Source organism: Impatiens glandulifera, chromosome 6, assembly GCF_907164915.1.
Source record: "Impatiens glandulifera chromosome 6, dImpGla2.1, whole genome shotgun sequence".
Classification (NCBI taxonomy): Eukaryota; Viridiplantae; Streptophyta; class Magnoliopsida; order Ericales; family Balsaminaceae; genus Impatiens; species Impatiens glandulifera.
Genome location: NC_061867.1, coordinates 15018473 through 15038540, shown reverse-complemented (window position 1 = coordinate 15038540; position 20068 = coordinate 15018473). Strand labels below are relative to the sequence as shown.

Here is a 20068-nt window from a genome sequence, read left to right as displayed (position 1 = left end):
AAAAACCTGATACAGATTTTCTTGAATCAACATCACCCGCCATATCAGAATCTGTAAAGCCTTCAAAAATAGGAGTATCACTTTCGAAGCATAAACGTGTTTTTGAAGAGCCTCGAAGATATCTGAGAATCCACTTAACAACCAACCAATGTTCTTCTCCCAGGTTGGAGAGATACCGACTAACAACACTAACTGCGTGTGCTATGTCCGGTCTTGTACATACCATGGAATACATAAGACTACCAACTGCAGAGGCATAAGGTACATTCTTCATTTCATCTTTCTCTTTCTCACTTGTAGGACATTGTTTAGAACTCAACTTGAAATGACCTGCAAGTGGAACTGAAACTGGTTTTGCATTTTTCATTGCAAACCTCTCAAGTACCTTCTCAATGTACTTCTCCTGTGATAGCCAAAGTGTTCTGTTCTTTCTGTCTCTTGTGATTTCCATGCCTAAGATCTGCTTCACTGAACCCAAATCCTTCATCACAAAAGACTTGTTCAAATCCCTTTTGAGCTTCTCAATTTTTGCAATATCTTGCCCAACAATCAGCATATCATCAACATAGAGCAGAAGAATAACATAATCATCAACACCGTATCTCTTGATGAAAACACAATGATCAGAAGTAGTCTTACTGTACCCATTTGCTTCCATGAAATAGTCAAATTTCATGTACCATTGTCTAGGCGCTTGCTTGAGCCCATACAAGCTTTTCCTCAACCTGCAGACAAGATCTTCTTTACCTTTAACTTTGAAACCCTCAGGTTGTTCCATATAGATCTCTTCCTCCAAGTCACCATGGAGAAATGAAGTCTTCACATCCAGTTGTTCAATTTCCAAATCTTGACTAGCAGCCAATGCTAACACAACTCGGATGGATGATCTCTTCACAACCGGTGAGAAGATCTCTTCAAAATCAATCCCCTTTTTCTGTCCAAAGCCCTTCACAACCAATCTTGCTTTGTATCGAGGTTGTGAGCTATTCTCTTGATGCTTTAACTTGAATACCCACTTGTTCTTCAAAGTCTTCTTTCCTTTCGGAAGTTTCACCAAGTCATAAGTCTCATTCTCTTGCAAGGAATTTATCTCTTCTTGCATTGCCACCGACCACTTGTTCTTGTTTTCATGAGACAATACTTCTTGATAGGTTTCTGGTTCTCCCCCGTCAGTCAACATCACATACAATTTGGGAGGATACCTACTAGAAGGTTGTCTCTGCCTACTAGATCTTCTAATATGTTGATCATCAGGTGGCTCTATAGAACTATCATCATCTTGTTCAGCTTCCTCTATTGGCTCAGCATCAACTAGAGGAGTCTCATCAACCTCAACTTGGGCATTTTCCACATCATTGGGTTGTGATTGTGGTGTACGAATCCTACCATTGTCAGGCAATTCATTCTTCGTAGACTTCGGCTTTTCCTTTTTCTCAAAGTCTTCAATGGTCTGATCTTCAAAGAATACCACATCTCTGCTTCTAATGAGTTTCTTGTTAACCGGATCCCAACATCGGTACCCAAATTCTCCATGGCCATACCTAATAAAGATACACTGTCTCGTCTTGCTATCAAGCTTAGCTCTCTCATCTCGAGGAACATGAACAAATACTTTACAACCAAAAACTCTAAAGTGATCATAAGAGACGTCTTTACCTCTCCAAACTCTTTCTGGAACGTCGCCATCTAAAGGAGTTGAGGGTGAAAGGTTTATCAGATCAACCGTTGTCTTCATTGCCTCTCCCTAAAAGGATTTTGGTAACTTAGCATGAGACAACATACACAAAATTCTCTCATTGATAGACCTGTTCATCCTCTCTGCGACTCCATTCTGTTGAGGTGTTTTTGGCACAGTCTTCAAAAGCTTGATCCCATGACTTTTACAGTATTCCACAAATGGTCCTCTATATCCGTCACCATTGTCCGAACGAACACATTTCAACTTCTTCCCAGTTTCTCTCTCCACTTCAGCATGAAACAACTTGAAGTAATTCAATGATTGATCCTTAGTCTTCAAGCAATATGCCCACACCTTCCTTGAGCAATCATTGATAAAAGTGATGTAATAATGAGCACCACCTAAAGTCAAGGAATCCATAAAACATATGTCTGTGTGAACCATATCTAGGATATTGGGCTTCCTAGATGGAGAGAAACTTTTGAAGGAAACTCTATGTTGCTTACCAACTAAGCAATCTGTGCATGTCTTCAAATCTGTGAACTTTAAGCCCTAGAGATCGATTGTCTTGGAGAGAAATTGCATGCCATTCTGACTTAAGTGACCAAGTCTCTTATGCCAAAGCTATGCTGAACAATCATTAACTGCATTTGCTTCTCCCCCGTAAGACTTAGTCTCTGTCACATAAAGAGAACCGACCTTCTTTTCTTTAGCTATCACCAAAGATCCCTTAGTGAGTTTCCATTTTCCTTCACCAAAGTAACTATGATAGCCCTCATCATCAAGAATACCAGTAGAGATCAAATTCATCCGAATATCAGGAACATGTCGAACATTCTTCAAATGTAGCTTGCACAAAGTATTAGTATCCAAACAGACATCTCCTTTTCCAACAATCTTACACGTAACATGGTTTCCCAATGTCACTAAACCAAACTATCCACTAGTGTAAGAAGCAAATATATCACAACGATTGGTGACATGATAAGAAGCACCCGAGTCTACCACCCATTGTGTATCTTGAGAAACAAGGTTGATACTATCATTGTCGTAAACAATATCGATGTTGTTACCACCCACATCTGCAACCTTACTACTTCCATCTTGTTTATTCTCCTTTTGTTTCCTCTTCAAAGATCTGCACTGATACTTCTTGTGTTCTAGCTTGCCACAATGATAACATGTAATCTCTTTTCTCGAGCTGGATGTTCCCCGTGACTTGTCTGAACTGCCACTGCGATTCTTTGGAGTTTTACTTTTACTTCTACCCCTTCTCTTGGTCACGAACACCTGACTTGGAGTCGAGAATCCCTGTTCTTTTCTTCTAGCCTCTTCATTCAGCACACTCTCTTTCATCATTTTCAAAGTGAGCTTACCTTGTAGAACATAATTGGTAATTGAAAGCACAAGTGTTTCCCAACTATCTAGTAGGGAATTAATCAAACACATAGCATGAAGCTCATCATCAAATTTCATTCCTATCGCAGCCAACTCATTTAGAATCCCCTGAAAAGCATTTAGATGCTCAGACATAGAAGACCCATCTTGATATTTCAATGAGCAAAGCTTCATAAATAGAAATGTTCTGTTTTGAGTGTTGTTCTTCTCATACAGTTCACTCAAAATAGTCCACACTTTATAAGCATTAACTTCAGTAGCCACATGCTGATACACACTGTTCTCAACCCAATGCCTGATTTTACCAACTGCCTTTCTGTTCAGCTTCTTCCAATCTCCATCTGTCATATCCTCTGGTTTGCCTTTATCACTCAGAATAGTGTCTTCATAATCATAATTACACAATAAGTCCTCCATCCGTGACTTCCAGATTGTGTAATTGGTAGCTGTGAGTTTGATCATCGTTCCATTACTACTCAACGATTCTTCCATTTGAATTATACAAAATCACCACCAAACGAACTCAGCTCTGATACCACTTGTTGGAGAAATCGAATAATAGCACCTGTTTAGCAATTCATAAATAAACAAGCTACAACAAGGCCTAACAATTCTTTTTCCCTTTTGTGTAATCAAATAGGCAGCCAAAACAATTGAGCATCAAACAATCAAACAATCAAAAAATAGAGAGTAGGACACCAAAATTTTACGTGGAAAACCCAAATTAGGTAAAAACCACGGGACACTTCGGCCACTTAAATCATCCACTATATCAAATGGGTATACAATGTAGTTCAATACAAGCCTAGAGGTAATCTAACAAAAGTTATCAGTTGACCTCATCTTAACTTGTCATTCACATACATTATCATCATCACTAAAGATGGTTAACCAAGTGGTTCGACATAAGAATTTTGAATTTTATTTTGGTTATTAGTTCGAATCTCGCCCAAAACATTTTTTATCAAATTTTTAAGCTAGATCTAGGACAATAAAAAAAATATCGACATTTTTCTACTGGTGACTGGGGCAGCCCAAAACTCAGGGTTGACACTGATACCTTCACGTGTTTCTTCGTCAACATTGTTTATCACATTTGGAGGAAGATGAACACTATAACTTTCTCAAGAGTCCGCAACAATACAGATACAATTTGTAACAATATCATCACCGACGACAACTTCATCATTAAAACGTGGAGTCATATTCCCACAGGCGAGAAAAAATGATTAATTTGTCAAAACTGGAACTCGCTTACGAGAAAGTCACCATCACCACTGATTTCATTGCACTTTAATTATCAATTCTCATTTGTCATTTGATATCTCTCATTTTTCATTAATGTCCTTCATTCAGTTTGTTTTTACTCTGATTCCTTTAAACTCATGTAATTTTGTTGCCATTTTGTGATTTTTTTATTTAATTGACGTTACGTCGTCTTTAAAACAAAATATTTGCATGATGACACGATGAATAATGTGGATATAATGTTGAGTTAGTTGAGTTATATGGGGACATACTTATGTTAGGGTTGTGGTGGACCTTAATCCATCTGAATATATATTTTTTTTTTTTTTTTGAGAAAAAACACTACAAAATGTTGATATATATATTTTTTTTTTTTGAGAAAAAACACTACAAAATGTTGAATTGCAACTGTACGATTTTCCACTTAAATTGCATTAAAAAGTTGTTTTCCAACTTTTATAGCAAAATTATACATATTTGTCACTAATTTTATAGTTTTGCAAAAATCGGATGGTATTCTGAAGTTGCAATATTTAGGTCTCTAATTGCAACTCCATTTACATTTTATTTTGTAATTAGATATTAACCATATTTTAATATTTTGGGTTTTATCATATTCTGAAAATATTGCAACTTCATTTGCAATATATATTATTTTATATGTTTACACCTATTGTATTATATTTTGTAATATATTTTATAATCTCTGTTAAATTGTTAAGAATAATTTGACACTAACAATATATATATTGCAATCTTTATTAAATTAATAATAATAATTTTTATTTTATTTTTATCAATTTATATTAGAACATATTTAGCAATATTTTATAAAATAACTATATTGATTTGCAACAATAACAACAACAGTATACAAGAAAGCCACAACAATCAGAAATGTTCAAGCAAGCAAGTTAAGAAAATGTTAACACTATTGATCGGGTATACATACATATGGACTTAATTTATCCACAATCATTTCTAACAAATTACTATGATCAGCCAACCAACTCTTTACCAACAATGACCACCTTATTCTTCAGATAAGCAGGAGCACTGCTACCCTTTACGACATCATTTTCTAATTCATCAGCTTACCTCAACTTAGAAGCCTTCACCTCAATACTATATACCTTATGGTAATAAAGGCTGTTCAAATGCAAGCTGTAGTCACGAGCAAGCTTCAATTTTTGCTTGATTACAGAGTGATCTGAAATGCTGCTACTCTTTCAAAATTCCCGAGTTACAAATTCAGTGAAATGACGCTTGTAATCCTCATTGCCTACATGCTTCCTCACAACTTTCAAAAGATTACGATAGATATTCATTGCTTTCCAAGATCCAACAGAAAAAAAGCCCATTTTGTCTCCACACCAACTGAAAATCATTGAACATCCCAAGTCATGTTATTACTTATTACCCAATTTGGCATTCAAGTTCTTGAATGCCTTTCAATATCTCAAATATCATTTTCCAAACTTAATGCTTGTATAAACATCGAGTAAAGATTGCCCGTCAACCAAAAGAGACAGAGAATGAAATCTCACAATAGGCAGTGAATGAAGCTCTATTAACAGGCATACTTTTCTCTTGAAATCATGTTTTATATATCCCCAACATATGTTTTTTCTCAAGGTCACCCAAGTTATCAGATCTTGTAACAAACAAAAAAGTTATCAAATTCCTAAATTAAAAGACATTCTAACTTAACTTGGTTTTTAGTATGACTTACCTTAGAGTTATGACAAAAAACTGAACTATATGATTTAATGAAGAATATCACATAATAATACAACAAGAGGGGACATACAACAGATGCATGAACATAGTAGAATTCATAAACTAGATCTTTCAAGTCACCATTTACAATAGCAAATTTGAAAACCTAAGTCAGCAAAAATTAAGGAATAGTCTAATGAAACCTAAATCATTTGTATTGATAAATAAATTACAAGCTTATAAGTTACTTAATTACTTGTAAATGGTAAAAATATGCATTAAGCCCATTTTGGTTACAAAAATAGCAACCTTTATATATATATATATATATAAAGTTATAAATATGTGATATTATCTTTAATTTTATTTTTTTATTTTTTTTATTTAATTTAATATTTATTTTTCTAATTCTCAAAAATAATAAAATGTGTTTTAAAAAAAAAAAAATTCAAGGTAACCATAATTCTTTTTAAGAACACCCCAACTTCAAATCTAGGTGTTATATGTCATAATCATGATTAATTATTTGAAAATAATTAAAATCAAATAAGATTTCATACTTTAAGAGCTTAATTAAAACAATCATATATTTCATAAAGATTTTGAAACCCCTAAAATACATTAGGGTCTTATTTATAACCTACTCACAAAACTACCATTTTTTTCAAAACTTGTAAATCTCATTCATTCACGCCGCCGTTGTCGTCACCGGCGATATCATCAAGATCGTAGAAAGAAATGAGTCTGAAAAACCCTCAACTCTGGATCGCTTCTGCAAAAGAAGCATGGAAACTCACTTTCAATGTAGCAAAATTCTTTTGCGCCGTTCACGTCGTTGACAAATACATTTGTTCAATCGCTTGGGTAAGTAAGCCATAAGCGAATTCATACTTTTTTTCTAGATTTCTTTGATTTGATGAAGAAAAAGACGAAATTTTTCAGGTCCATGGTCCTAGTATGCTTCCAACGTTTAACTTAACTGGAAATTTGGTATTAGTTGATCGGATCTCGACTAGATTTGGTGGGTTGCGGTCTGACGATATCGTAATCGTGCGATCGCCTGTTAAACCAAGAGGTATGATTACCAAACGCCTTATTGGAATGGAGGGTGAGTCTATTAACTACGTTTTGGATCCCAAGAACAGAGATGAATGTGCAAAAACAGTGGTATTGTTAATTCTGAGTTCAAATTTGGTTTGATTTGGTTAATTTGAATTTGAAGTTGAAATCCTTCTTGTTCTTGATTAGGTGCCAAAAGGGTATGTTTGGATTGAGGGTGATAATATATATGCTTCTAGGGATTCAAGATTGTATGGAGCTATTCCTTATGGTCTTCTTCAAGGGAAGGTTATTTGGAAGGTGAGAGTGTTTCTTTTCAATGAATCTTAGTTGAATTTAAGAATTTGGGTTCAAAAATGGAGTTTTTTTCTGTAATTATGTTGTAGATCATTATCATTTTTATGGGTTTTATGGTTTACAGTTATGGCCACCTGAAGATTTTGGATCTGTTGCAAGAAGGAGATAACAATAGTTCATTGTTGTAAGTATACATTTTTGATACCATAAATGAATCTTCATGTTAATTTTCTTGAAGCTCTGCAATTAGGGTTTTATAGTTAAGATTGTTTTATTAAGATTTCTTAAATCATTATCATTACATTTTATAACCCATTATTTTCTTACAATCAAATATTGGCATTGTTTAACTAAGATAACTCATTAACATGGAGCTATCCTAACATGTTTCGAGGTCCTGGTTCGAGTCCGTTTGATTAGATTGGTTGAGTGTATTTACGGATGATATGTTTAACTGAAGATTAGTTGCTTTGTTATTATAGTTCGAATTAAGGGTGAGAATGGTTTGTTGTATTTTATTGAAAAAATCATCCCAATTGTTAACGTTAATTTTTCAAAATCTTCCTTAGTTGAATATTGGTTTGATCGAACCTAAGATCATCACATATTATTGTAAATAAAATTCTAATTATTTATGTAACTATTTTTAAATCACTAAAATGTAAAAATTAAATAAATCAAATAAGTTTAAGAAAGAAGAAAAAACATTAAATATGTAAAATAATCAATATGTGTGAGATGATTCTAACAAAAAAAAAAAAGTAAATTAAATTATTACATGTTAGAAAGATAATTATAAAAAGGACATTTATATTTGTATATATACTAAGTATTTTATTATCTAAATGGGCCTGAAGGAAATTATGAACTTTCAAATGACACTTTATGGATTTCTTTGACTTAAAAAAAAAAGAACAAATATTTATTTTCAATTTTGAATCAAAAATTCATATATATTATTATCTAAGCACCTGATTCTTATTGTCATTTGTAACGAAGTTTCTTTTCATGTGCATATAGTGTAGTGGTTAACAGATAAAAAGAAGAAGAATACAGATATTCTTGATTATGAACATTTCCCAGCTGTAACAAAAATAAATAAATGTGTGAACTTGGCTATATTGTTATTTGAACATTCTTGATTCTTATTAACCTATATTCAAACTTTGCCGTTTTCAAATCGAATTGTCTTGTCATTGTCACGTAAGTTTTATCTTCGATTTGACAAGAAATAAGATGAAAATGGTATTTATGTCAAAATTTCAGTTTTACCGTAAACATTAATAAACACAATTAAATATATTACACTATCGATAAATTTATTTATTTTTCATATTTAAAAGTGTTTTAAGTTTATTTATTTATTTATTATAATATAAAATTTCAATATTTATTACAATATATATAATATTAAAAATTGTTTTTATAATTTTGTTAAATAAATAATTTTATTTTCAAAAAATATGATATAATAATGTTTCACAAAGATTTCTTTAAAACTATATGAGATGGAAATAGTAGTAAAAAGAATACTCGCAAGCCGCAATAGAATGAGCAAGCCGCAATAGAATGAGATGAAGAAAATAAAACCTCATTGTCATCCACCTACTCAATTATTAGAATTTTAGTTATTTACATTTACGTCAAACCATAAATGAACATAATCTTAGTTTTCTTATCTCATATAATTTTATTTTTTAATTCATTTGTATGTAAATAAAATAATATTTAAATTAAAATAGATCATAATCCTCTTTTCCATCTCCTCTTACATACAAGATATATATTTTTGAGTACTGAATTTTTTAACAATTGACCTTACAATTTTTTTTTACCAAGAATCACAAACAAAATTTAAGAATTAAATACATTTAAAAATAGATATGTGCACTTTCATTGTAATAATGTGGAATGAATATATTATATATATATATATATATACATATTTATCGAGATAAATCTTACTTAATTTGAATATGTTAATATTTAGTGTTCACTCTTTATAAAATTGATTATGAATACACTGGTACACATTATTTTTTTATGTTAAATTAAATATGTTATATTTTATTATATATACATATATTATTTTTACTTCGGGGATATACAAATTTTTACCACTTAAAATATCTAATAAATTAAATGAATGAAATAGAGGATTCTGAAAAAGATAAACCTAAATGCAAGGAAGAGGAAGAGTCAGAAGATGAAAGCAAAGATACAATGGAAGAGAAGAAACTAAAGTTGTTAGATCCTCAAACACGAAAAATTAAAGCAGATAAAAGTAGTGACAAAAATCTTGAAATCCTAAAAAAGAATATATTTTATTATATTAGTACGAGTTCATATAGAGGAAGATTAAACAATAAGAGCAGACAAACATCATCATCAGCTTCAATTCAATCTCCCTTCATGAAGAACGCGAGAAGATTGGGACGTGAAAGAAGACAATATTGTCAAAAGGCGGATATGAAGACAACATAGGTTGGGATAGTTAGATTGTAGTCATTGTTTATTTTAATCTGTGTTTTGTAATGTGATTTGACTGCCACCATTCAGAAACTTTTGAGTCTTTTGTTTGTTATTTTACCATCAAAACTAGGGTTTTTCTAGTTTTGATTATTGATCCCTCCCACTTTTAGGCTTTTTAATGAAATGATGTTAAACCGTTTTAAAAAAAAAATTAATAAATTAAATATTTTATATTTTATAACTATACACGCTCTCGTATAAATTTGGGTCATTTCTTTTAATTTTTGTTTAAATTTGTATTTAGTTATGATAATGAGTTTTTGACTTTTTTTTTTTTTTTTTTTTTTTTTTTTTAATAACTTTGTCAAAAATGTTCAATGTGCTCACAGATTATTTGATTGATTAATCAATCCCCTTGAATTTATGCCCCCACAATAATATCATTTTATAAAACAAAATACATCTTTTATTAAATTTTAATAAATTGTATTTATTTTTTAAAATAAGTTTCTTAACCCTTTTTTAGTAACTTTGCAACAAAAAATATCTCACTCACTCGGGTTTTTTTTTTTTTTTTTTTTTTTTTTTTTTGTTATTTGGGAGATTTTTAATGATTTGTTTTTTTAAATCATGTTTGATAAAAAAAAAAGTATGTTATTTGAATTTGTAATTAATTAAATTACTAAAATATATTTTTATATTTAAATATATAAAAATAAATAAATATATTTTAATATTTTGATAGATGAAATAAATGATTTAATAATTGAAAAAATAAAATTTTTGATAATTAAATATTTAACCGATTAATCATCATTCTCGTATATTAGCTATAATTCTAGCGATAATAGTCCTACCAACATGTAGATTAAATGTCAAGTTCGATTTGTACTAAAAACGTAACGATACTAGTCACTCGAGTTAAAAAAATAATATTAAAAAAACCAAATTATATTTGTATTACATAATTTTTTTTAAAATAAAAAATCAACATTACCATTTAGATTATGTGCATATATTAATCCATAAGTAGCTTTAGGGATAAAGATTAATGACAACTCACACCAACTATTTATATAATGTCAATTTAATAATGAAGATTTTCTTTTTGTATAGGAAAAGATATGCAACCGATGTAGCATCAGATTCTTTTCTTTTTCATTGTTAGTGCTTTTATGCTTGAGGTGGTGATATAAAGTGTCTTTATTCGGCTATAAAATTTACAAAGAGAATAATTTTTTTTTAAAATAATATATATTGTAATGCTAGCTTTTATATTTAAAATAAAAATCATACATTTTATTTATTTCTTTAAGATCATTGGTAACCTTAATAAGGTTTAGTTCACCTTAGTTATTGGTAACGTTATTAATTAATTGAAGTAATTTATTGCCAATCTCACATTTTAAATTAGTTATAATTTTATATCACTAAGTTATATCATTGTCGTTTTTTTTTTATCTATATACAACTCTTGCTTGGCATGAATTTCATTATAAGTATTTTTTATTATATTTATCTAAAAAAGAATAATTATATGAAGTAATTTAAATATTTTTAAATAATAAATAAATATAAAATATTTTAATAAAAATATATATTTAATATATATAAATTATAAATAGATTTTAAATATGAGTAAAATATATTTTGTTGTGTTAATAAAAATAAAAATAATAACAATTTATTTTAGATATGTAGTTTTATATTTAGTTATAAAATAAGTATTTTTTTGTATTGATATATTTATATAATAAATCAGTTAACATTTATTTATAGTTAAAAAAAATATTTATGCATTTTTGTACTCTTTTTTCTTAATTTACTTTATTAAAAAGATAAATAAATTTAATTTATATTATTTTTAATTTCATATAAATAAAATATGTTATATTATACAATTAAAATAAACATATTATAAAATTTCTCTTTAAATAATAAGTTTACATTAATAAATAAAATAAGAGTATTAATATTAAGATTATAATAAATATAATATTTTCAATTATTTATAATGAACATGTGATAATAATGAAAATATCATTCTCTAAATATTATTAATTAATATTATGTTATACAAAATTACAAATAACAAAATAAATGTAGATTCTATCTATTTTTAGTCATATTTTTATTTACTAATTTTATAATAATAGAAATACATATAATACTTATTATAATATTAGAAAAGATTTGGTTGAGAATATATATATTGAGAATATATATATACATAATAATATTAATGATAATTGAGAATATATATAAAAATAAAAGAAGACAAGTTATATATTTGATTCGTTTTAAATATATTGAGTTAATAAAAATATTTAAAATAAAAAATTTATTATATATTATATATATTTTTATTTATAATATAAATAAGTGAAAAATAAAGTTAATATATATATATATATAAGTGTATTTATATAATTTATTATTTTATTATATATATATATATAAATAAATAAATAAATTTAGAAAATATTAATTGTATAAATATAAAAAAATATATATTATAAGATTGATTATGTTTGTGTACTTACATGAATTTTTACAATCACCACCAAATATATCACCATACATTTCATTATAAAACATGTATTATTAACCCATATATTTTTACTTCATTTAAATCACTATTGATCAATCATATTTTAAATTGACACCCCCCCTATATCAATATACTGTCATATTTTAGTTTTTATAATACTTAGTATCAAATTTTCTATCCTTAATAGGGTAAATGCGACAGAATATTTATAAATATAGAAATAACTTTTGAAATATTATATATGTATAATTATTATAAAAGAGAATATTTATATATATATATATATTTTATTAAAAACTAACTGTGAAGATTTTTATAAAAAGAAATATAATATTATATATATAAATATAAAAATGATTAATGAGTGTATATATTTTATATTATGAGAAAAAAAATATGTATATAAAATTTATGAAGAAAGATATATGTATTTATATTATAAGAAAATATTTAATATATATATATATATATATATATATATATATATATATATATATATATATATATATATATATATATATATATATATATATATAAAATGAGAGTGAATAAATTAATTAAGGAAGAGAAATTAACTATCCTAAGTTTTAGGATTCCTAACTACTTCATATGGGTAAGCATTTGTATTGATTTGTAAAAAAGATTGTTTATATATATATTGAGAAATAAATCAGATGATAAAATATTTATTTAAATTGTTATATATATATATATATATATATATATATATATATATATATAAATATAAAAGAGATAAGAGAGAGATATTTATAAGATGAGAAATAATATATATAAAATATAAAGAGGGAATATATATATATATATATATATATATATATATATATATATATAATAATATATATATATTTGGAATCCAATAAATAAAATATAGTTTATCACTTTTAACATAATTACTTAATTGCCCTCGGATGAATGAAACCAGCTGATTATATAATAACCTTAGTGTACCATCACCATTTCTTCTCCAAATTGTACATATCCAACGCAATTCGATAGAGGTCTGGCTTTTGAGGATGGAAAAGAGGCAGCAAATCATGTTTGATTGGCTATCAAGTAAAAAGAGGGGAAAAATGTCGAAATTTTGGAAGTTGCGGAGCTTAAATTTTCGATTGAAGAAGTTGTGGTTCTTCGATGACTTCTTTTTCAAGATAGCATCTTTCTTTGAAGGCATTGCTCTAATTGGAACATTAAGCTTCTACCTCCTCTGTTGTGGTTGTCGCATCTAATTAAATCTAACTCGATTCTATGTTTCTTATGTATAATATTAAAAATCTTTCTCATTTGTTCATTTATTCTTTCTTAAAAATAAAATAAAATTTGTCATTTTGTCTTTATTGCCTACTTTAAGTTGATTTATTGAGGAATTGTTTCACTTATTTTACATATCAAACCATAATCAGATAAGAACATTTTATGAATAAACCAGTTATTCATCATTTTCTTCTTCTGATATTGTCTAAATAAGATCACAACTTTAATAAGGGCTGCCATTTTGATATGAAGGTCTCGTTTGAGGTGATATTTTCCTATTTATCATGTAGTTGATTGGGAATATAATGGATATTTTATTTTTATCTCTCGTTCAAACATTAATAAAAATAAATATTTAATATATTTATTTATTTTTCATATTTTAAAAAAATTGTAGTTTAGTTTTTAATAATAATTAAAAATTTTAATATATTAGACTATATATTTAGTAAAAAGGAAATTTGTATAAGAGAAATGATTAGAGGAGGGAATTTGGTGAGAAAATAAGAGAGGGAATGACGTGGTGTCAATATAATTGGGCTGAAAAAATTAAATAATTTCTCTCTATTCTCTCCTTCTTCCTACTTTACCTATTTTCAACCAATGAGGTGATGTCAAGTCATTCCTTCTTCCGTTCCCCCTTAAATTCCCTCTCCCTATCACTCCTATTTGTATAAATAGTGTACGAAAATTTTCCAAATCCAAAATAGATTGAAATGTAACACAAAATTAAATTTCTTTATTTTGGTAATACATTAACAAAAAAAAAATACAATAATAAAATTATAATTATAATTTTAAAATAAAAAATATTTTAATATCTTAATTAATAAATTAAATAATAAAAATAATATTTAATTAGTTAAATTATTTTAATAATTCAAATCAAATAAGTATTTTTCTTTTCGTGTTTATTTTCAATTTACCAAACAAGCATGCATATCATTATTCGTGACAGATTTCAAATTTTATTGTAATTGTTTAATTGAAGACGGCAACATTTATCAAGTACATGGTATTTTTGAATATATATATATATATATATATATATATATATATATATATTTGTGTTATAATTTATCTTTCTATTCTTTTTATATATTTTAACATAGATTAACTACAGTGATAAAACCGTTAAAACAATATAAAAAATCATAAAAAAACAGGCTTGAAACATATAAGTTGTATATGTTAGTACAAACTCATGGCAATTCATTTATTAAAACAAAATAAAAAATTTAATTAAATTTATAAAAAAGTGTAGCATGGTAGTTAAGAATGAAAAACAATTTTTTAAATGAAAATTAGTGTAACCCAAACTTTTTTTTTCTCTTCACATTTGTTTACGTGGACATGGGCAATGATGAATGTAACCTAACATGAAGCCAAATCTTGTCTAGTTTTGGTCATGCTCAAATCCATATGAGAAGTAATCAGTGTGACCTAAATCAATACCCAATGGGGGTCCAATTAATTAGTGCAAAAAAAAGAGAACATGAGATGTAAGGAGTATAAGCCTCACATGCACTCTAATCATAATCTCTCATAAGTCTTAACTTCCATGAGTTATCTAATGAATAGGAACAAAATGCAACAAAATAAAAATTCAAAACAAACCGATTTAAAACATGTGACATAAAATGATTAACATAAAAATACCCACAAATGACAACCAAAATCAACAATGAGGTTGTTTGATGAAGCAATGTAACCCATCAGAAAGCATCGTCTAGGCAAGCCCTATGCATTGAGGTCGAACTTAGGTTTGTTTATTTCAATGATTCTATTACTCTTAAAGATCCTACAATATACAATGTTTGGGGTTGGAGGAATCATTATTGGACTATTTAAAAAAATACAGTATATCTGTGTACTTATTGTGGAGAAATTGGTCTATCATTGTACATGGATAATTGGATATCTCTAGTTTTTACTATTAATTATGTCAATATATTGATATTGATTTTTTTCCTAACTGTGAATCACTAGGAAAGAAATATTATTATTATTATTATTATTATTATTATTATTATTATTATTTTGAAAGAGTAAATGTATATTAAAAATATGAAAATCGTTTAAAATAACGACAAAAACATTACATGAAATGAAAAATTAAATAAAAAAAAATAAAAATAAAAAAAACATCACTAAATAATAGGTTATTGAGCTCCTAAGTCCTCGAGAAGACAATTAACTTTTCGACGGATTTTACCGGCTTTCCGGAATGACTCTTAGAAATCATCATCATAATAACATTATGAATTATACGCATCAGACAATTACGGTAAATGAAAATTCGACGATTTCTCTCTAACCAGATAGTCCATCAAAAAATAATTGGGATGGTAAACCAATTATATAGTCCTGCCATATTAGCCGAATCAATCCGTAAACACCTTATGTAAAACCTCCAATCGTGTTCATTGTTTTAACATAGTCGGCTAATAAAAACAAGGTACAAAACACACATGACTTTGTGGCTCAATGGATACGACTGGTCTACAAACTAAAGATTCTGGGTTCGATCCCCAACAGAGTCGGTCAAGGAGATGTAGCTCAGATGGTAGAGTGCTCTCTTAGCATGCGAGATGTACGGGGATCGATATCCCGCATCTTCACTTTTTTTTTATTTTTACTTTCATCGAATACAAATTCGAATTCAGTTTTTGAATTAGCAAAAAAAATAAAAATTTGAAGAACTCAAATAACCCGTAAACACTCTTATGTCAAACCTCCAATCTTGTTCATTATTTTAACATATTCAGCTAATAAAAAAAAGTTACAAAATACAAATGACTATGTTGCCTAAGGGATAAGGGCTGGTCTACGAAACTAGAGATTCTGTGTTTCATCTCCAATAGAGTCTCGCAAGGGGATGTAGCTCAGATGGTAGAGCGCTCGCTTAGCATGCGAGAGGTACGGGGATCGATACCCCGCATCTCCACTTTTTTATATTTTTACTTTCATCGATTACAAATTCGAATTCAGTTCAGTTTTTGAATTAAAAAAAAATAAAAATTTGAAGAACCCAAACCGAGGAACTCAAATAACCCGTAAACACCCCTATGTCAAACCTCCAATCTAGTTCATTATTTTAACATATTCAGCTAATAAAAAAAATTACAAAGCACAAATGACTCTGTGGCCCAATGGATAAGGTGCTGGTCTACGAAACCAGAGATTCTGGGTTCGATCCCCAGCAGAGTCGGGCAAAGGGACGTAGCTCAGATGGTAAAGTGCTCGCTTAGCATGCGAGAGGTACGGAGATCGATACCCCGCATCTCCATTATTTAATATTTTTACTTTCATCGATTACAAATTTGAATTCAGTTCAGTTTTTGAATTAGCAAAAAAAATAAAATTTGAAGAACCCAAATCGAGGAACTCAAATAACCCGTAAACACCCTTATGTCAAACCTCCAATCTTGTTCATTATTTTAACATATTCAGCTAATAAAAAAAGTTACAAAATAAAATGACTTTGTGGCCCAATGGATAAGGCATCTCCACTTTTTTATATTTTTACTTTCATCAATTACAAATTCGAATTCAGTTCAGTTTTTGAATTAGCAAAAAAAAAAAAAATTTTGAAGAACCCAAACCGAGGAACTCAAATAACCCGTAAACATCTCTATGTCAAACCTCCAATCTTGTTCATTATTTTAACATATTCAGCTAATAAAAAAATTCTCAAAATACAAATGACTTTGTGGCCCAATGGATAAGGCGCTGGTCTACGAAACCAGAGATTCTGGGTTCGATCCCCAGCAGAGTCGTGCAAGGGATGGAACTCAAATAATCCGTAAACACCCCTATGTCAAACCTCCAATCTTGTTCATTATTTTAACATATTCAGCTAATAAAAAAAGTTTAAAATACAAATGACTATGTGGCCTAAGGGATAAGGGCTGGTCTACGAAACTAGAGATTCTGTGTTTTATCCCCAATATAGTCCCGCAAGGGGATGTAGCTCAGATGGTAGAGCGCTCGCTTAGCATGCGAGAGGTACGGGGATCGATACCCCGCATCTCCACTTTTTTATATTTTTACTTTCATCGATTACAAATTCGAATTCAGTTCAGTTTTTGAATTAAAAAAAATAAAAATTTGAAGAACCCAAACCGAGGAACTCAAATAACCCGTAAACACCCCTATGTCAAACCTCCAATCTAGTTCATTATTTTAACATATTCAGCTAATAAAAAAAATTAAAAGCACAAATGACTCTGTGGCCCAATGGATAAGGCGCTGGTCTACGAAACCAGAGATTCTGGGTTCGATCCCCAGCAGAGTCGGGCAAGGGGACGTAGTTCAGATGGTAAAGCGCTCGCTCGCTTAGCATTCGAGAGGTACGGAGATCGATACCCCGCATCTCCATTATTTAATATTTTTACTTTCATCGATTACAAATTTGAATTCAGTTCAATTTTTGAATTAGCAAAAAAAATAAAATTTGAAGAACCCAAATCGAGGAACTCAAATAACCCGTAAACACCCTTATGTCAAACCTCCAATCTTGTTCATTATTTTAACATATTCAGCTAATAAAAAAAGTTACAAAATAAAATGACTTTGTGGCCCAATGGATAAGGCATCTCCACTTTTTTATATTTTTACTTTCATCAATTACAAATTCGAATTCAGTTCAGTTTTTGAATTAGCAAAAAAAAAAAATTTTGAAGAACCCAAACCGAGGAACTCAAATAACCCGTAAACATCTCTATGTCAAACCTCCAATCTTGTTCATTATTTTAACATATTCAGCTAATAAAAAAATTCACAAAATACAAATTACTTTGTGGCCCAATGGATAAGGCGCTGGTCTACGAAACCAGAGATTCTGGGTTCGATCCCCAGCAGAGTCGTGCAAGGGACGGGGATCGATACCCCACATCTTATTTTTACTTTCATCGATTACAAATTCGAATTCAGTTCAGTTTTTGAATTAAAAAAAAAAACGTGCAAGGGACGGGGATCGATACCCCACATCTTATTTTTACTTTCATCGATTACAAATTCGAATTCAGTTCAGTTTTTGAATTAAAAAAAAATAAAAATTTGAAGAACCCAAACCGAGGAACTAAAATAACCCGTAAACACCCCTATGTCAAACCTCCAATCTTGTTCATTATTTTAACATATTCAGCTAATAAAAAAAGTTACCAATGGATAAGGCGCTGGTCTACGAAACCAGAGATTCTGGGTTCGATATCCAGCAGAGCTGAACAAGGGGATGTAGCTCAGATGGTAGAGCGCTCGCTTAGCATGCGAGAGGTACGGGGATCGATACCCCGCATCTCCACTTTTTTATATTTTTACTTTAATCGATTACAAATTCGAATTCAGTTTAGTTTTTGAATTTGCAAAAAAAAATAAAAAATTTGAAGAACCTAAACCGAGGAACTCAAATAACCCGTAAACACTCCTATGTCAAACCTCCAATCTTGTTCATTATTTTAACATATTCAGCTAATAAAAAAAAGTTACAAATGACTCTGTGGTCCAATGTGGTCCAATGGATAAGGCACTGGTTTACGAAACCAGAGTATCTGGTTCGATCTCCAACAGACTTTGACAAGGGCATGTAGCTCAGATACCCTGCATCTCCACTTTTTTATATTTTTACTTTCATCTATTACAAATATGAATCTGTAATCTTCAAATTAAATGTACTTGATCTAGTGGCCCAATGACTCGTTCATTACTTGATCTGGTGGAATCTTCTGCTCCCTTGGAAACATCAACCCTATTAATTAAGTTGGACACTTTCAAAATATAATGTACTTAAATTGTAAAAAATGTTTCATAATTAACTGATTTAGATGATAACTTGTAACTATTGTTTTTAGTTTAGGCAAAAATAATATATATAGGATTCGCCTAGCCTGTTGTGTTTATGAGCTTGTGGCTGGTCAAAAATTACAAATAGAATGTGTGGTGTGCCCCTAGCATGATTTATTCATGTCTATCATGAAATTTGTTTGTTTTTAAATCAAACATAAATATGAATTAGATATTTGTGTTTTGCAATACAAATGATTTTGAGTTATTTGTATTTTACAATACATATAATTTGTAATATAGACATGTAGTCCCAAAATTTATCTCAATTTTAATATAATAAAATAAATACTCAAAATATCAAAAAAACATTACATTATCTGAGAAAAAAAATAATAAATAAATAAGATAGTGCATACTTACATGTAGGAATCAATGGACTCTAGTCTTCAATAGTCTTCAATAACAACCCTTCACTATAAATTTTGCTTAAATTGAGTTTTTCTTAACTTGATTATTTAAAAAAAAAAAAAAAAAAAAAAACATTTTTTTGTCATTTCCCAAACCCAAATTTATATGTTGGACGTGCA

At 29.0% G+C, this 20068-nt stretch overlaps 1 protein-coding gene and 7 non-coding genes across 8 annotated transcripts; all 8 read left to right on the top strand.

Moving 5' to 3' along the window:
• The first annotated feature begins 6688 nt into the window (after positions 1-6688).
• On the top strand, positions 6689-7763 carry LOC124944041 (mitochondrial inner membrane protease subunit 1-like). The gene is made up of 4 exons (XM_047484498.1): positions 6689-6907; positions 6986-7210; positions 7292-7402; positions 7524-7763. The coding sequence occupies exons 1-4, from the start codon at positions 6782-6784 to the stop codon at positions 7566-7568; spliced, it is 507 nt and encodes a 168-aa protein (XP_047340454.1). The 5' UTR covers positions 6689-6781; the 3' UTR covers positions 7569-7763.
• Positions 7764-16568: 8805 nt separating this feature from the next.
• On the top strand, positions 16569-16641 carry TRNAA-AGC. The gene has a single exon. It is a non-coding gene; the product is annotated as a tRNA-Ala (tRNA).
• A 191-nt stretch (positions 16642-16832) lies between these two features.
• TRNAR-ACG lies at positions 16833-16905 on the top strand. The gene has a single exon. It is a non-coding gene; the product is annotated as a tRNA-Arg (tRNA).
• Positions 16906-17400: 495 nt separating this feature from the next.
• TRNAR-ACG lies at positions 17401-17473 on the top strand. Its single transcript has one exon. It is a non-coding gene; the product is annotated as a tRNA-Arg (tRNA).
• Positions 17474-17657: 184 nt separating this feature from the next.
• TRNAA-AGC lies at positions 17658-17730 on the top strand. Its single transcript has one exon. It is a non-coding gene; the product is annotated as a tRNA-Ala (tRNA).
• Positions 17731-17919: 189 nt separating this feature from the next.
• TRNAR-ACG lies at positions 17920-17992 on the top strand. The gene has a single exon. It is a non-coding gene; the product is annotated as a tRNA-Arg (tRNA).
• A 497-nt stretch (positions 17993-18489) lies between these two features.
• Positions 18490-18562, top strand: TRNAR-ACG. Its single transcript has one exon. It is a non-coding gene; the product is annotated as a tRNA-Arg (tRNA).
• A 364-nt stretch (positions 18563-18926) lies between these two features.
• TRNAA-AGC lies at positions 18927-18999 on the top strand. The gene has a single exon. It is a non-coding gene; the product is annotated as a tRNA-Ala (tRNA).
• Positions 19000-20068: the final 1069 nt, after the last annotated feature.